This window comes from Cicer arietinum, chromosome 6 (genome assembly GCF_000331145.2).
Source record: "Cicer arietinum cultivar CDC Frontier isolate Library 1 chromosome 6, Cicar.CDCFrontier_v2.0, whole genome shotgun sequence".
Taxonomy (NCBI): domain Eukaryota; kingdom Viridiplantae; phylum Streptophyta; class Magnoliopsida; order Fabales; family Fabaceae; genus Cicer; species Cicer arietinum.
In genome coordinates this window covers 10,227,759-10,247,005 of record NC_021165.2, presented here as the reverse complement: position 1 = coordinate 10,247,005, position 19,247 = coordinate 10,227,759, and the positions used below count along the sequence as shown (strand labels likewise).

General features: G+C 31.0%; 1 protein-coding gene across 2 annotated transcripts; it reads left to right on the top strand.

The window, feature by feature from the left end:
- The first annotated feature begins 5,146 nt into the window (after positions 1 to 5,146).
- On the top strand, positions 5,147 to 12,763 carry LOC101492108 (uncharacterized). Of its 2 annotated transcripts, none has more exons than XM_004504306.4 (4): positions 5,147 to 5,362; positions 5,865 to 6,780; positions 10,688 to 11,873; positions 12,166 to 12,763. In XM_004504306.4, the coding sequence occupies exons 2-4, from the start codon at positions 6,703 to 6,705 to the stop codon at positions 12,648 to 12,650; spliced, it is 1,749 nt and encodes a 582-aa protein (XP_004504363.1). In that variant the 5' UTR covers positions 5,147 to 5,362; positions 5,865 to 6,702; the 3' UTR covers positions 12,651 to 12,763. The 2 variants fall into 2 exon arrangements, with proteins under 2 accessions (XP_004504363.1, XP_004504362.1); XM_004504305.4 differs by having other exon boundaries at positions 5,159 to 5,565.
- The last annotated feature ends 6,484 nt before the right edge of the window (positions 12,764 to 19,247 follow it).

Genomic DNA, 19,247 nt, shown 5'->3' with positions numbered 1-19,247 from the left:
TTCCCTTCATTTTTTCATCAACACACACCCAAAATTTTCCATTTTATCTAGATCATAATTCCTATAGCTTGGTGCCTTGTAGGGGAACCAAACCCTATTTCTACCAAGCTATGTATTTTGTGGTTGAATATACAAACCTAAACCATTACTTGGTTGCATCAGTTTTGGGCGCATATATATATATATATGAACGAGTTTGGATATTAATGGAGACTCGACGGGGTAGGACACATGGGATCATATTAATCAGCGGTTTCATGTCATATTCAAAAAGAATCTCATTAAGGTTCATACTTTTAGCGATTTTGGTATGTTCATACTTCGAGCGATTTTGATACCACGTAGAAGAGGCTAAGTCTTACTAAGTAGAACATTTCCTAGACCAATATTTCCATGAAAACTTGTGACAAGATTCCCTTTATAATCACTAATAAGGCCCACCATACAATGAATTTTGAGTAGGTGTTGGAATAGTCCATAAACATTAACCTTGAAAGCATCCAACGAAGGGGGCTCTCATATAGAGCATCTTTAGATGTCTTCTATGCTCCCAAAAACTCGGGGGTTTTAAAGCTTCTTTAATCACCATGTGAATATGGTGTTTCACTTTACTCCAAAAGTCATAGTATAGCTTAGAAGAATTAGAGAACACTATCCTGTTTTCTACTTGCCATCCCCCAATTCAGTAGCCAAATAATAATACATGTAGGCCAAGATCAAGGTACACAACTAATGTTGAAGTTTTCTATATGTCACTCTTCAGTTGTATTTGTCACTTTCCTTTAAAAAAAAAACACATGAAAAAATAATTTTACCCTTTTAATTAAATAGAAAAACCTTGAAATTTTTTCAACTCCAAAAATTTAGTAAAAAGGGTAAAATTACCAATTTATTAAAATGACCTAGTAAATGTAAGTCCTATAATATAAGATGAAAAGCCTTGCAACACAAATTTAATAAGAACTTATTTGCCAACTCTATAAAGGACCATTTCTTAAATACAATTAAACATCGTTTTTTTTTTACTGCAACCAATCAATAAATAAAGGCAAATCTACATACCATTCTATTCCGAGCACAACTTGAACACAAGAAGTGCCGGTGATTAGGTCTTTGCCGACCTAGCAGAACTTGAACACCAAAAATGCTATTGATTAGGTCTTTGGTGGACACGCTAACATTGCACAATCTAATTTTTTATAAATTACTAGTTTGACCCGAGCATCTTCTTACAGTGGACAAAATAATTTTCATCGCCAAAGCTTTGTCTGCAGTAACTTTGTAAACCTTAAATAATAATATGTATACAAAGAGATGATATACATTGAGTGCATTTCTACAAATTTTAGTGTCGTGCATCATCCTTCGCCTTTCAACTTGAGTTATCAAAGTTGAGTGACCTTTAACACAAATGGTAAAAAAATCATGAGATAGTGGGTTCCCCTCTTTAAGGCTTTGACTTGGGGTAACTGGGCAAAAAATGTATTGATTAACAATGATAAAGTAATCAACAATTTCATGTAAAGCAACCATAACATTATCCAAAATGGATTTGCATATAACAAAGGTAGATGATTATCATAGATGTCCAAATCTGATAAAAAGATTATAATAAATATGCACAACAAATAAATAAATAAGAAATTGATTCACGATCACCAAAACTTAAAGATCATTTGTATCTCTTCTCTCTCAAAATTCTTCTCCTCAACAAATTGTCTTTTGTTGCCATTTTATTTTGTAACAATCTTCATGGGAATATAGACACATTCAAATGAACTACTTTTGTCCAAACCCTATTACAATAAGGAAGGATTTGCCTATTAAACCCTTCCCTTATAGTTCAATATGCATTCCTCACCAAATATATCTTTGATTCTCCATCTCTCCAAGTTCAAACTCCCTATGCTCAATAAGTCTCTCTAAGAACCAAGTTTCTCTCACCCCCACACTCCACTCTTATGCAAATTAATATTCCTCCGCCATTTCAATAAAAACAAATCCTCTACCACAATTAATTATGTCTTGTTCTGTCTTCGGATTTAAGCAACAAATCTCCATATTTAATTTTTAATGTCTTATACCAAATATCCTCAAATTTTGTCTTTATTCTTCATCAATTCCCAATCAAGGCAACATTAAAAACTTTTAAATCTTTTAACCCTGAACTCCCTTTTTGACTATATTAATCGCCACCGGTAAACTATTGTAGAAGTTTACTTTCAAACTAGACACATTTTCAAACAATTTCAGCACAAGCTTGATAAATCACGTTTTCCCAACTATTTTTAATAAAAATCAATGTATCATATACGAGTGGCAAAACGGGTTGAAACCGTTGGACCGACCCGTTATGTCTTTCATTTTAGGCGGATCAGGATGGATTATTAAACTCTCCTACTTGAATTGGACCATTCCATTTAATTCACAAAAACAAAAACTTTCACAGGACGAGATACATTGGCCTGTCGAGCTAAATTAAAAAAAAAAACTATTTTATTTTTTAAAATGTGACTTTAATTAAGTTTTATTTCCAATTTTTTTATTAGTTGAATCAAACTAAAAGACTAAAATTGATGGATTAATTTATCCAACTCAAACTAAATTATTAAAGTGTAAAACGTTCTACTTTGAATATTGCTATCAACTTATTGATAAATTACTTGTATTTTTTTATTGATAAATTTAATTATTGATAGTTTGTTATATATGTAAATTTTATTTTTTGTTCAAATTACATAATGTAATTTTATTTATTATAATTTTAATAATTGTTGATAAATTTAATTAAGTATTTTGTTCAAATATTTGTCATTGAAAATGTTGAAGATAGTGTTTTTTTAATACCGTCAACATAAACATAAGAACAATTGTAATACATTAACTATATCTATATCGTTGCTATTATTTTTTCATGAAATATATAAATAATAAAAGTTGTTTTAGTGGCCACTCCGTAAGCCTATCAACCTGCCACATGGTGGTGGAGTAGCATGATACTTTTGATTCCACCCTATAGGTTACTCTGTCCCGCCTGTTTTTTGGCGGATTGTTACGATAAAATACAAGTGTGCAAGTATACACAATTGTAACAAGTAATAAAGTGAAATTAGAGTATCGGTCCACAAAGATTGACGTGGATAAGTTATAAGTATTCCAAAATCGTTTAGTTTAATAGTTAAGATCCCAAGTAGCAAGTAGCACAATTATTTTGGTTCATGTAAATAAAAACAAATTAAAGTTTAAAACGAGTAAATATAATGATGGAAGATAATCTAAATTCAAAGTTTAATGAATGGTTAAGGAATCAACTATGTTGCAAGTATAGTTTATAGGAATGCAATATGCTACAAACATGCTATAGTATTATGAACAATTGATCTTATGAGTTTTCCATCTCAATCATCACGGTTTTCAAATACACCAATGTCTTTTATAGGTTCATGTTCATGTACAACTATGCTGTAATTTATAATTCCTTTTTTGTTCCACAAACTTAAATATTATACCTAATTTTTTAATGTCAACTACTTGTCCAAACATCTTGACTTAATCCACTTTAAACAGTCAAATCCTCTTTTTCCATTTTCCAAGTTCGAAAACTAGTATTAAATCTAAGGTGGTCAGATTTAGATTTGAGACAACCATAAATCAACTTGATTAAATAAATGCTAAACATACTATAAACATATTAATCCATAAACCTTAGTTATAAAAAAATTGTTCCTTAACTAATGAAGGTTTAACTCGTAATAAGCTTAAAAACGCAAATGAAATGGAGCAATGATGAAGTCATTACAGAAATAGTGTTACTGCAAGAATCAAATGAGAGAGTAGAAGTACAAATTACAACAACAATTGTCAAAGGGTTCGTTGCAGCAATTAATTAAAGCTCTCCTTCTTCAAGTTCAAACTCCAACGACTTCCAAATGGGTTGGAAACGAACGATGGTGATGATGGAGTAATGGTGGTTGCTAGGTTTGCTGAGAGACTCTGAAAAGTAGGTTTTATTCTGCCACTTTTTAAGTTTGTAGCTGATGACCTTTATATAGGACAATTTAAAACCACTTTTTCCCTCTTTCTTGGACATTTTTTTTGTCTTTTATGCATAAATCAGCTTTGGTCCAACGAAATAAAGGTTTGAGGGAGCTGAAAATATTCTTTGGCTTGTCCTTCAATTGGTGAGGTGTCCCTTGCGACCATAAAATAAGGTTAACACGTTTTGAACCCACAATTTGTTGTTGTCTCGTAGGAATGTTGCAGTATTGATGTAACATTTTACTAGACTTTGTCAATTATTTATATCTTGCACAAAATCAACACCAAACAACGTAATTCCAATATAACCCTAACCTAATATAATAAAAAGGGAATTTAATTAATATTACAATAAAAAAATTTAAAATTACTAATTTAATAAAAACATCTTAAAAATTTGTATATCCAAATTTAAAAATTGATAAATAACTCGTATATTTAAGAGTTATCACATGTTAATAATAAATCAAGTTAAATAGGATGGACCGACTTGTTTTACCATCTCTAATATCACATGCATGCTACAAATGAAATATGTGCTCAAGACACCCTTTAAATTTAAATCTAATACATTATCCAAATAACATTAATCAACATATCTTTTAGTTTACCAACTAAACTATCCATCTAAGACTCGACAACATGCTTCATTTGAGACATGTAATCTTTCTCTCATATTTGCTAGTTACAATGCGACGTATCTAACCCATATATTAACTTTTTTTCTTCAAGTATCCATTCCATGAATTTCTACAATAAAAACAAAAAATATGTATACATATAAATGTGTGTCATGTGCATTAACCTTTGGCAAGACATCCCCATGATACCCTTTCCTTTTTTGTGTTAAAAAATTTGGACATTTGGGCTTCCAAATACTTTTCATCCTCGCGTGTAACTTCCGAACACCAAACAACACATTAGCCACTAGGAGTACAAAGAGCATAAATAAAACGTAAAAAAAAGAATTAAAAAAATCAAAAAGAAACACAAGACCAATAACACTAGTATAACAATTAATGCATTAAAAAAAAACTATTTTATGCATTAAAAAAATTAGTATAACAAATACGATGACATATATAGTATTTTAGCGACAACACACAACACAAACGCTAACACCATAACAAGAGAAGAGAGAGAAAGAAGAGAGAGAAAGAAGAGAGAGAGCACACACAGAACAAAAGAAAAAGAAAAAGAAACAGTGGGTAATCAAAGAGAAAAACAAAACCCAGAATCTTGAGAGTGACAAAGAAAGGAAACAGAGCGAAAACATAAGAATTCCATTCAATAGCAACACACACATAACACAGCGAAAGAGAAAGTACTTATCCCAAAACCATATATTATATTATATTATATTTTATATCTATCTATACACAATTATATTACATAATAAAAATAATTCATAGTTTTATTAAAATTAAAATTAAATTTGTGTTCTCTTTCTTATAATTGTATTCATTCATGTGAATGAAAGAGAGAGAGATCTTGTTCTCTTACAATGTCCACTTTGTAGCGAACTAGGTAATTCTCTTATAACGAATTTCACTATCACTCGAAATTTCACGTTTTTTTTTTCTTTCTCGTTAACGTTTCGAATCAGACTTTTTTTTCTTTCCCTTTTGATCGATTCCCATTTTTGCTTTGGTACCTCAAAATTTTTGGATTCTCTTTTATTCCGTTTAATTTCCGCCTTTTTTTTGTGTGTGTGCATATTCAATAGACGTTTTCGAAATTGGGATTAGGGTTTTCTTTTCTTCTGCGTATTTTCTGGTATGTATACTCAGCTTGTTTCTGTTGGTGTTTTTTCTCTTTCTTTTTAGGGTTTCATTGGATCTTATATTGGGGGCAGTTGCTGAATTTGGAAAATTCCCAAAGTTGTTAGGGTTTCGATCAGAGAGTTTGATTGAAATGGAATACTGTTGTGCTTGTTCCTTCTTTGTGTGATTTTGCCTGAAATGGGCAAAAGCTCTGATCTTTTCAGAGTTTCAGATTGTGGGTTTGGTACTACGGTGCTTGATCATTTATATGCTTGGTGATTGCTTAAGATGGTATTTAACATTGCTTCTTTGAGCATGGAAGAAGATTGTATATACCGTTATCAGTGATCAAGATTTTGTTAACCGTTTTTGGATTCAGTGAAAAGGCCTTCTTGGTCACCGTTTTTGGTGTTTTTCTCCTTTATTGTTTTCTACTTTTGGCCCTGGGTGGACATTTTTGGTTTCGGTAGCCGAGATTTTCAGTGGTCCATTTTAGTTTCTAAAAGCAGCCCTACGTAGTTTGTCTGAGCTTAACACGGTTACTCGGTACCATAGTGCTCATAAACATATACTGATTTGGGTTGTACCGAACCATTTACCTTCATATTAGGACTTTTAAGTAGTTAGACTGAGTGATTGCTTTGTTGCTCATTGGTTTTGAATCAATTTCCAGTGATACAGTTAGTGCTGTTAGATTATTTTGGTGACGGCAAGTCGACCTTAGTGGTTCGGATCGGTTTATGGAGGTATATCAAAGCTGGAAATGATTGTGGTGACATGGTGCATGGACAGGAGCATAGTTGCTGGTTCGTTCCCTTTCTGGAACAGTGCTACTGGAAACTAATTGGAGCACTCTCAATTTTGGAAGGATTTTATACTAGGCGTATCTGGATTTTGTGCAATGTCGCGCTGCTTTCCATTTCCACCTCCAGGATATGAAAAGAAGACTAGAACCGATGAAGTTGACTTGTTAAAAAAGGTTAATATACTTTCCGGCTTTCCCTATTTTTACATTATATATATAGGTTTGCATATTACTGATAATACTATTTCTGACACTAAATGGAGTTTCTTGTTATTTGCACAATGTTGTGCATTGATAAGGTATTAAGGTTCATTTTCTAAAAGAAATACTGAAATGTCTAGCTAGAAAAGAGATGCTATCATGCATTGATGTTTCATTTAATTATGCATTCTCTACTGTTTATCTGTGTCTTGGTAATAATGATATAATTATTTTTGGATTGCATTGTAAATAGTTATCTTACAAAAAATGTACACAGCCTTTTTCAAATTGTCAAATGCACGATGAAAGTATAAAAGATCTTGCTCAATTGAGGTATAGCGGCTGTTGCAGATAACTGGAGGCTTACATTACAATAATTTTTTTCTTGGCTTATGATGATTAGTAGAGTGCACTGTTTGTTACTTTGTTGATGGAAGTTGGTTCATGTGATTTGCAACTTTCCATATTGATTGTTACCTTTATCTGTCTACTTATATTGTCACTGAATTCTTTTTAGTTTTCCCTGTGTTCAGTTCAAAGTTTGGATTTTTGGACTGTTGTGCTAGTGCTATGTGTTCTAAATATCATGTTCTAAGAGGTTTGAGTGGAGAAGTTGTGTCATAGCTGGTGAAGATCAAGATATTAAGATGATTAAAAGTATATATGCTGTTATGCACATTCATCTTGTCATTTTCTCAGCCTAGCCTTGGCAATTTTTTTTCTTGTTCTGATAGTAAGCAATGGGTGGTTATTTATTAAAAGTGATTTTGATTTGTACTCTCACGTTAGTAGTGATGTATCATTTACTTCAAAGCAATCAGTAATATTTAGCACATCTTTCAAAGTGAATGCACATTTGTGCAGTCAGCCTCTCATACTCTATTGGCAAATGTTTTTTTTTATTATAGTTTTTTCCTCATTTTGCTGGGGTGTGGGTAAACTTAGTCTTTGATTAGTATTTGAATGAGTAAAAGTAATCATTAGCAATCAAGTTATGGATCTTTTTGTTGGAAAACAATGACATTTGGGCTTAATGGTGTGCCTTCCACGTGACACCGTAGGTATTGAAGCAAAGATTTAGCGTTGGTACAGATTGTGGTTATTAACTAAAGGCTAACCAGATGCATATTTTAAACTAAATTATGAGGCTATAGATTAGAACAACTACCAGAGCCCTGTACACTTGAAAAATTGCTTCTAGATATTCTTAGCCCATTCAATTGATTTTACACTAGTGAGCCAGTGATAGTGCTCACAAGATACCTTTTCTCTGCACCTTTTGCATTATAATTTTTACGTAGCACATCTATAGAGCATGCTATGTGTTGCTTGCTTAGTTCCCCTTGAATTTCTTATCTTTTGCTTGCTAGATTGGACTTCCAAAATATTGGAGTCTGAGGAGGCTATGACTAGTGGCTGATCTCTCCTTTTCAAATATATTTTTTTTTTTCTGTTTCTTTCCGTTAGACCCTTTCTTTGTTTCAACCTTGCATTGGATTCTGTTTGAAGAAGCATCTCTTACAGGTAGCCAAGTTATACATAAGAAGTCATTTGAAAATATTGAGGTGAAAAAAAAGTATCTTTTATGGTTAACGAGGATCCATGAGTGTGGTTGAAGTTTTTGCCATCAGTTAGATTATCAAGTTGGATGATGAAGAGGTTTTTTGCTCGAAATCTTGAACTTTGTTGTAGTTAACTGCTTAGTTCCCTTGGTGTAGTAGTTTTATAGGACTTTCAGATAACTGTTGACTAGGATTGTATTTTTTTTTTTATGGCAAAGAAAAAGAATTGCCTTAAAAAAAAATTTAGGTACTGAGTTTTATACCTCCCCTAGTGAGTATTTTGCATAAATGTTGCTTTAGCATCAAGCTTGATACTTTTTTAAATGAGTTATAAGCATCCTTTAGATTTTGTATGTTATTAAGATGTCTACAAAAGAAAGTCTCAATATTATATTTATACAAGACATCTTAATAACATACAAAATCTAAAGGATGCTTATAACTCATTTAAAAAAATGTTAAATCGAACTCCTAATAAAATTTGTTGAGAGTCCTATATTGGATGAGGTATGGTTTGAATAAGTGTTTATGAGTGAGAGGCATCTCGCACCTTACAAGCTATTTTATAAGGGTTGAATTAGTCCCGATCCAAATTTTAGAGTTGTATCAGATACTATTCAAAGATCCATTGAGCCACTTGTTATCAGGTCACTCAAGTTACAATCTAGATGTTTAGTCCTAGGCATGGGGAGAGTCTTACATCGGATGAGATATGACCTGCATTATAGTTAGGCCCAACCCATATTTTAAGAGAGATAAAAGACTAGCAATATGCTTCTCCCACTTTCATAACTTCTGGGTCATTCTTTGATTGGTTGAGCTGTAATTGAATTAGATAACATTTGAACTAAAGATATTCTGGTTCAAAATCTTAGGTGGTCAGCTTTTTAAAACATTTTATTGCTGATCCCGTCACTCTGTACTAGGTATTCCAAAAATATTTAAAGATCCTAGGATCTTTATCTGTTTTGTTAAGAATCTTTCTCTACAGGGTAGAGAACATGCTAATGGAATTAAGAATAAATACATATTTTGTCTGATTTAGTGTTTTGTATACGATTGTACTGACTATGGTGCATAGGTTGCTTCTTGTGATCGAGAAGATTAGTGACTGAGGCTTCGTTGTTCGTTTTGTTCTGTACCTTAATTTTGCTTGTAACAAAAAAATCATGGTTTCCTCTTCTACTTTGCATTCATTTCGAGGTCAAATAGTAGTAGATATTGAAGGATGTTTTCCCTGATATAATTTTCCTGGTTCTTCATCTATCAGTTATAACTAGACATGTATATTTTATTTTCTGGAATCTCTCATTTTATAATCGTTAGAAAGACATGTCAGTTTCACTTCTTAAGCTGGCGACTACGTGTAGGAGTTGATAATCCAGGCATATTTATTGCTGTTAATATCTAATGTCAGATGGCCTCAGCTTGATATTTCCTTTATTTTTATTTCAAAGTCTGACACAGAATTTGTACTGAAGATCTTTCTTTAACATTTTGTTTGGGTATGGAGAGAAAAGGGAAGGAGGAATATGTATTGTGTATGTTGTTCAAATAGATAAAGAAAAGTAAAATGTTCTCTGCATTTGTTTAGTTGGATGGTAAAGTGAGAAGAAAAAAAAAGGATAATTAATGTAATGTTTCTTTTTATCCTTGATAAAATGAGAAATATCAAGTGAAGCCGACACTAGATAAGAGAGAGAAATAGATCATTGAAGATAAGGGAAGTTGTGCCATCAATTTTTTTCTCTGTTTTCTTCCCTCGCCCAAACAAGTAATTTTGCACTTTTCCTCTCGTTTTATCTTCTTTCATATTCCTTCCCTTAAAACAAACAGACTTAAAATTTGTATAGCACATGTTAATTTTAATATGTGACATGTGTACTAAACTCCAAAAGAATGATGTGAATTGGAAATTTGAATAGCTAATTAGGTTGAGAGAATCTGATCATTGAGTTTGTTTAAAAGCGAGATATCACTGACATTTTATTTTGGTTAAATTTGCATCAATAGAGGCCTGTTTCCCCCTCTTTTTGGTTATAGTGGGCTAAAATATGCAATTAAAATCTGGAATATTTTGTAGGTTGGCAGTGGCTATATCTTTTTTACTTTGATTTGTTAGTTATTTTTGGAATTTTTTTATGGATTTCTTTAATCTTCAAGGAGATGAGGAACATGGTTTTTGCATTGTTTCTTGTTCATATTATTCTCTCTCTCTCTCTCTCTCTCTGTCGTTCATAGGTGGAGGTTGCTAAGCCAATGTGTTTCCGTATTTGATTATTTTTTCTTAGTATCTCTTTTGGCTGTATGATTTGCAGGAAAAGCACAGGGAAAAGAAACATAAAAAAGATAAGAAGGACAAAGAGAAGAGGGAAAGTAAGGGAAAGGGGGAGAAAGAAGGACGGGATAAAAGGCATAAGGAAAAGGATAAAAAGGAAAAAAACAGGGAAAAAAAGAAAGATAAGGACAAAGACAGGGAGAAGGACAAAGGAAGAGATAGAGATAAGAGTAAAACCAGTCCTGCTGATGGAAAAGGACTTCCAGGACAAGCTGAGGGTGTCAATGCAGGTAAACTTCAAAAGGAAACCAAGCATGATACAAAGGGTGTATTTGTCGATAATAAAATTACCAAACCTCATACTGGTATCAATGGGGAGATGGCCAGAGAGAATAATCATCTCGCTGAGGAGAACAAGGATTCTAAATTCCTCCTGGAGTTGGAGAGGAGGATTAAGGATGATAACGGAGGGGCTGGTAATCAATTGGTTCAGAAGTTTACAAATGCAGACAATGGTAAAGATGAGGGGACTATTAGGTTGGTTTCTAGGAATAGCGGTACCTTGCGTGATAGCAGTGAAAAACTCAATGATAAGGGTTTTTATGCTAAGAAGATTGATGGGAAAGGAATCCATGCCGAGGTCCGACCTTTTGGAAATGCAACAGTTCCGAATCATGCTGGGAATTTTCATCCTAAAGCTGATGGAATGCCCAAACCTTTGGAGAAGTATTTCAACAGGAATTTGGAAGCAACTGTTGGAGGAAAAGAAAAGGTTGATGAAAAGAAAGTCGAAAGAAAAGAAAAGGTTGATGAAAAGAAAGTCGAAGGAAAAGAAAAGGTTAAGGAAAAGAAAGACGAAGGAAAAGAAAAGGTCAAGGAAAAGAAAGACGAAGGAAAAGAAAAGGTTAAGGAAAAGAAAGAGGAAGGAAAGGAAAAGGTCAAGAAGAAGAAAGACGATAAACGAGGAGAAAAAAGGAAACGCAAGGAGGAGAAGAAAGGGCATGGGAAGGACAAAAACAGGGATAAAGAGAAGAAAGAGGAGAAAACTAAGAAGGAGCATACTGAACATAAAACCACGGAGCAGAATAAATTAAAAGAGAGCAACAATGTTGGTCCTTTACATTCAAATTCGTTCGCACAGATTAGCAAGAACAGCCATGAGAGTTCTGTTAGTGGGGAAAACATCAAAAAACGGAAGGAGATTGAGTCAAATGGAATTCCACGTGGTGAGTGTTATTTATGGCGAGTCTTGTTCTCATTGCTTTACAGTGATCTTATAAGTTGTGTTTAAATACAAATAAGATGTTTCTCTTGTTGGGTTTGGAGTAGTATTTTGCTGATCTAATAGGCTATAATCAGATACTACATTCATGTGAGATATAATGGTGGGTTTTACACTACGTTGCGTGCTTATATTGATATTTCATTCTTGGTATTTTGTATCACTTGTCTTGAGTTTATATGCATTGTTTTGATGCTGGCTGACAATTTAAAATTAATTTTTGAATTTTCTTACAGCCAATGACAATTGGCCGAGTAAGTTGCCAAAACCATCCTCCTCTCATCCGTTCGCGGAAAATGGAAGGATATTGGAACCTTGCCAAATTTCCACTCCGAATGTTTCAGATAGGCCAGGAGTAGCCACCAGCAATGCTATGGTAGAAAACAAGGAGTGCAAGGTAAATGGCTTCATTGAAGCTCAACCACTTGCAATACCCTCAAACAAGACTCGCACTGCAACCGTGCCCACAGATCTGTTAATTGAAGCACCTTCAAAACCCCATCCTGATACCAGGTACCTAAGCGACATATATGCGGTACCTAAAGTGGAATGGTCTGATTTGGATGATCAGGAATGGTTGTTTGGCAGCAATATTTCAGAAGAAAGAAAAACCGCAATGAAATCTTCAGAGGCTGACGAGGCACCGCATCAAGTATGGGCAGAAGCTGTGCACTTAGAGCTGGCAGATGTTTTTGCTCTGCCATATGTCATTCCATACTGATACTGATTGATTATTTCATTGGCACACAATACTTCAATTATATCTGCTACACAAGGACCCTCCTTTGGCATCCGGTATGGGAGGAACTGCAACACTTGGGGGCTAGAAACCAGTTCCAAATTTCTCAACGCATTCCTTTGTTCTTTGCGCCCTGCCAATTGGCAACAAGTAGTGAGTAACCGGTTGCATCGATCTTAAACATTTTGGACGGTTACTTGTGTCCAACAGATTGCCTTGATTTTGCACTGATTGGAAGTAATCACCTGTCGCGACTTGTTGCATGCATGGTGCATTGCTGCAGGCCAGGTTGAGGTTTTTGCATCTTAGTAATTCATTTAGACAGAAAGATTTTATACATGCAGCCGTACCGGTTGTGGAGAAGGGGAGGGAAGAGGTACAAAGTACAAAGCTTGTTTACTCTATTTTTACTTAGAGCTGAACTGCTCTTTCTAATTTGAGAATGAGAATGCAAGTGAAACCAGATGTGGTATTTGCAACTACACAACAATTTTGATTTTGTAACATAGAACTCCTATTTACAAGAATATGTATGATAGAGAAGGGAAAAGAATAGTCGGATTCGTTTATTCAGTTTCTTGTAAATTTTATTGTTTATTTTATCATTTTGTAGGAGTGTTAATGATCAAGGTTAAAAAATGGATGAAATTGATTTTATTAGTATTTCAATTTCGCTAATCAAGGAATGCTTTTGCTGCTTTTGGAGTTCATGTGGGGGAAAAGTTCTCTGGTTGCTTTCTCTGGTTTTATCTCCTTAGGAGATTGACATTCACAGACATGGGTGGAAGTTGTTCTTAAAAAATTGTATTTGTTCTAATAAAAAATAAAGTTGGATGGATTATTATAATATGTTGTTGTTAATCGTATATACTGTTCACATATTTGAATTTTCTAAATAAATATGAAGAGATTTTTTGCACGAATGTATCCCATTAACTACTTATACAATTTTATAATCTATTAAATGTAATTCGTTAACCACGAATTTAATTTGTTATAAATTAAGTGAAATAGTATTGATATCGGATTAATTATATTTATTATATATATTTAAAACAGATTCCGCTGCTACATCACGATATTTCTTCCTCACATCTACTCAAATTTTTTTAAATTAGCTTTATATCAATAATATATATCCAATGTTATCAATCTAATTTATAGAATAGAAATACCCAACAGTAATATATATTTAGCTTTATATGAGTGTTATTATTGTGTCTTCCAGAAAAAATTGTTTTGACGTATATTATTCTACTTCTTCAAACAATATCTACAATTAGTGGCTTGCAACCCAATTATTTTCAAAGTAGATATAGTTGGAAAATTCTTATTATTATTATTATTATTATTATTATTATTATTATTATTATTATTATTATTATTTAGTATCTAATATTATATATAACTATTAATGTGTCATGAGTTACAAATTAAAGTACAATCAATATAAAATTTTCTACATACAAAACTAAAATAGAGTAATCAACTATTTTGATCTATTTTAATTGATCTCATCTACGACATGAAAATATATTGACTACTCAAAACAAAATGAAGACCGTCTATATTCAGCTTTATAGGAGTGTTATTATTGTGTCTTCGGGAAAACTATTTACCATTTATAGATAAAAGAATAATGTTTAATATTTAAATTAAAAAATTATTTATTGTTTTTTTACGGAGATGTTTTATGTTGTTACATTTTTTAAAAATACTACCAATTTGAAGTTTCTACATATGTTTTACTTCTACTCAACCGTACATATGAGTTATTTGTGAAAATTCTCAAGTCATTTTGTAAGTTTCATACTTAAAATATTAGAATTTAGATTTGTCATTTCTTTGACAAAATTAGAATGAAATGAATACCAAATGACAAAATCTTTTTTATATTTTTCTAAAAATATTTTGAAAATATATTTAGATTTGACAACATAATAAAAGAGTATGACTAATTTAATTTTGCGGTAGATAATTATATATATTAATATTTATTAAAACACTTTTAATATTTTTAACACTAAATATAATTTATGAATTTTGTTTGTAGTATGATAATCACTATAGATTTTTAATACTAAATATATGAATTAGTTGCAATTACGTTCTACAAAATATTTTACATATTATTAAATGTGTGTTTGTCAACTCATATATAATAATTACTCAAATAAACTCACTTGGAAAAATACTCTACAAACAAAATGAATAAATTATATTATTTTTGAAAATTTAAAATCTTATTCACAGTATTGCTAATATGTTAAAGTCTATATATATTATATTATTTTTGAAATTTTAAAATCTTATTCACAATACTACTAATATGTTAAAGTCTATATATCTCGTGCAATGCGCGGGTTATATTTTAGTTAACTATTAAATTATAAATTATAGTATTTTATTAGCTTCCACGATACAAGTAAATTAAATAAAGGATTAATAATTAATGAAATAATTTAAATAGTTAATGAAATATCTTTCCATGTTTATCTAAAAAAATATGAATGGGCTTAGACCCTCTTCAGTTCCAAAAGAATAAAATAAAATATGAAATGTAAAAAGTAAATAGGCTGTTAATATTTGTGTCAGTTTGATTTGTCCAAAAAAAATCATTTCTGTAACTTGTATTGCCGTTGGATTTGGCACTCTTGTGGAAAGTAAAATTCAGATTTTGTTATCTTAATTAACTCCTTTTGCTTAAAAAAAAAGTATATATATTAGTGTCGCATTTTGATAATGTATTAAAGCATGAGCACGATGCGTAAATAAGTCTCCCATATATAATATATATTAAAATTTGGGTTGAATTTAATACAAAATTAATTTGAAAAACGAAAACTATCTATCACTTATAAATATTTTATCAAATATTATTTTATCAAATGCGAAACTATTAATATACATATCTCATCTTACACTCAAAGTTAGACATTCTGATTCGGGTGGTCCGACAATGATAACCTAAAAATAGGTAGTTCAATAAATTTTAGATGGACTCTAATATTATATTAAAATTTAAATTGAATCTAACATAACACGATAAAATTAAATTATCTATTGAAGACTACTCACCACTTATAAATATTTTTTCATAATTTATATCATCTAATACAAAACTTTTATCTTACACAACTTATAATTTTTTAATGTTAGTATCCAACTAGTACTCAATTTCTCCTACCAACACTTACAAAACATACTAAATTGTCTTACTAATAACTTTATATTGTTACATTTCAAACGACTCTCATTTATATTTAATGTAATTTAATAACATAACACACTACTTTTCACCCTTGATCGGAACCTTCACTCTAACGTCAGTTGTTGCCAAATCAACAAAAAGAATTATTCACATAACTAGAAGATACATGCACATGAAAAGTCTGATTATAAAGATATATAAAAAGAATAATCCACAAATTTAATGTGATCTGGTATTCCATACCTGATTTAAACAAAATATTTTATTATTCTACTTGCCATTTTTTTATATAAAAAAAATACAAACAGTTACATTTTTTGTACATAAAACTCACAAACTTCTTGAAAAACACACAAATTCATGTCTCTAATAAAATTAAAAGACTCAAATTGTAGTGGTGAAGAAAACTCAAAATAATCCTTCATATATATATATATTAATTCTCTACTTTTTTTTCTTCTTTATATTACTTAGTATAAAACTTGGATGCATATCATCTTTGATACAATAAAGTAGTTAATGAGTTCAGTAAGATAAAAAAAGAAAAGCCAACTAAAAATTGTGGGATTTTTTTTTTTAAGTTACTTTTCTTATGGTTGAATTTGTAATTGTATAAACAATTAAATATGCAATTTAAAAATTCTATTTTTTGACGGAAATGATAAGAGGCTGGCAGCACACAGCATAGGAAATGGACCACATGCCGTGTTACTCGCTGCAAATATTTAAAACCCTTCTGAATTACGAGGCTCATATTTTTTATTTTCTATTTATTCTATTATTTAGTGTTGTCCTAGATTTTGATTTTGGGTGTCACATGTTGATGGTTTTGATAATCTATTTTCCTTTTTAAATTATATATAAAAAAAAATATGTGAAATGAAAATACTTTTAAGAGTGTGACATGAATGAATGTTAATCATTAATTAAATCACAAATAATATATTAAGATTAAAATGATAAATTATGTATCATTTTTAAGTGTTCATGTAATATTTTTAATCATAATCGTTAATGATTTACAGTACTATAGTCACAATTTAATAATCTCACGTTAAAACTCATCTCACTTAATGTATATGTATTATCGAATGTAAGTAATTGTATGCATTGAGTGTAGTTTTTCATTAAAAGTAAGTAATAAATTTATCTTTTGCTTATGAATGATAGTGAATAAGTGTTTTTGTTTTTCTTTAGTGTTTGTCTTTTAAAATGTATGAAATTTGGATTGGGATTTTCTATTTGATAAAAAATATTAAATATCTAATTTACATTGAAACATAAAAGAATATTATACCATACATAGTAAAATATTATATTTTATCTTTTTTTATAAAAGACAATTACGTCAACAAAATTTAGAACAACTGAGAGTAATTTTCTATTTAAAATTATTTTAATATGATAATATAATTTTTTATAAAATATCTTATCCAAAAAAATGAATTTGTTATATATATATATATATATATATATATATATATATATATATACTTAATAAAAAAGTATCCTAAAAATTTATAATCGTGTTTCTCCGCACTTTTTGAACACCTTCAGAGTCTCCTATATTATTGTATGATTTTTTGACACATAAATAATATAAATAAGTACATTCCTAAAATATGTAACATTAATCAAATAGTTATATGGAGAGACGCACATTTGTAATGTCAAAACATGATAACTCTTATGACTATCTCTTTTGTAACATCCCGCTTTTTCGATACATTAACTAACGAAGTTTTAAACGTAAAATTACAAATTCGTTTTTATTTATTTATGAGTATCTCAAACACCCATTTACTTTAAATTATTTAATAACTATTTTAATTATATTTCAAAAATAATAAATCAGAGTATTTGCAATTACTAAAAGTAATTTTAATACGTTAAACTAAAGAAACTTCTAGTGCTAAAACTCTTGACGTTTTACTACTCAAACATAAATCTAGTTGGTCATGAACTTTGAACTTGTGGAAAACTCACCCAACAAGTCTAGCCCCGACACAAAAGTATCTCGGAGCCTCCAACTGCATGTTATTGTACTTCCTCGCATTTCTAACACTATATGTGACGTCATGTCAAATGTAAGGGTCATCTTCAAATAACAAACACATAGCAAATATGCATGCATATATAGTTGTCATAGCAAAAATATAAATTAATCATATACTTCATTTAACAGTTAAAAATCACAACGCACCAAAGATACAAATCAATAAAAATGCATAACCTATTTGTTAGATTATATGTCAATGCATGATTTCGGAATATCACTCCCCGCAATTGCTTCGTGGGTCCTTCCAAGTAACACCACTAACTCAAAATCTCCGCAAGGATCTGTGGGCTCCAACCAATTATGGACGCACCACACAACTATGCATGAATGTAGACACTTTTGTTAGTAACAATATAGATCACTCAACCAGATCGTCTCAAAATCATCCAACCTTGTCCTAAACCAACTTAGTTTAGACACAGTAATCACCTTGAATAACCACAACATGTCAAACACAACCATTATAACAACGTATAATATAACATTCATTTTCCACAATTTGAGCATATCAAGCACAACCATTATTAATATTCATTTTGAAGATAACACACAAACAGAACCAATACATAACATCACAATACATTTATATCACATATAATTCAAGTAGGAAAGCAGATGCAGTGATGCCCTTACCGTTACCAAAGTTGTTTCTAGAATTATGCTTCACAAACTCATGTCTCACTCGTTTCACATCTGCTGTTGTGCGAGCACGGTTTCTCCCTCTCTGAACGTCGTATCACCGATCCGACTATTGAAAACGAAGACCTGAATATCGCGAACCTGCTGTCCAAAAATCAGCTCGATCCAATGGTTAACGAATGTGCAATCGATGTTTTTTTGAGACTGATTTAACAAAATTGGGAATAGGGTTACTCCTATCTTTTCTCTTTTGGTGGTTGCCTTTTCTATCAAATTAGTCTCTCTCTTTTTCTCTCCTAAACCCTTTTTTATATGGCATAACTTTTTTGAATGAAAGACGTCCGTTTTGTTTTTTCCTTTTTTTATCAACACTAGTGAGGAGGGAAAAGTTAAACTAGAAGTGAGCCAGCAGTGGGGAACCCGAGAACGTTAAGCTAGATGTGGGGAACTGGTATTAAATGGAGAAAGTGATATTTCAAGCCAACAGCCAGAAGTGGGGAACATGATATTAAATGGAGAAAGTGATATTTCAACATAAATCATGAAATTTGTTTTTAACCGTTCCCTTTTATTATTATTATTATTATTATTATTATTATTATTATTATTATTATTATTATTATTATTATTATTATTATTATTATTATTATTATTATTATTATTATTATTA

What these genes read in the sequence shown, in the direction of transcription:
- LOC101492108 (XM_004504306.4), top strand. Translation starts at nt 6,703, where the DNA reads ATGTCGCGCTGCTTTCCATTTCCACCTCCAGGATATGAAAAGAAGACT. An exon ending in AAGTTGACTTGTTAAAAAAG is followed by an intron (nt 6,781 to 10,687) that starts GTTAATATACTT and finishes TATGATTTGCAG; the next exon opens with GAAAAGCACAGGGAAAAGAA. An exon ending in GTCAAATGGAATTCCACGTG is followed by an intron (nt 11,874 to 12,165) that starts GTGAGTGTTATT and finishes ATTTTCTTACAG; the next exon opens with CCAATGACAATTGGCCGAGT.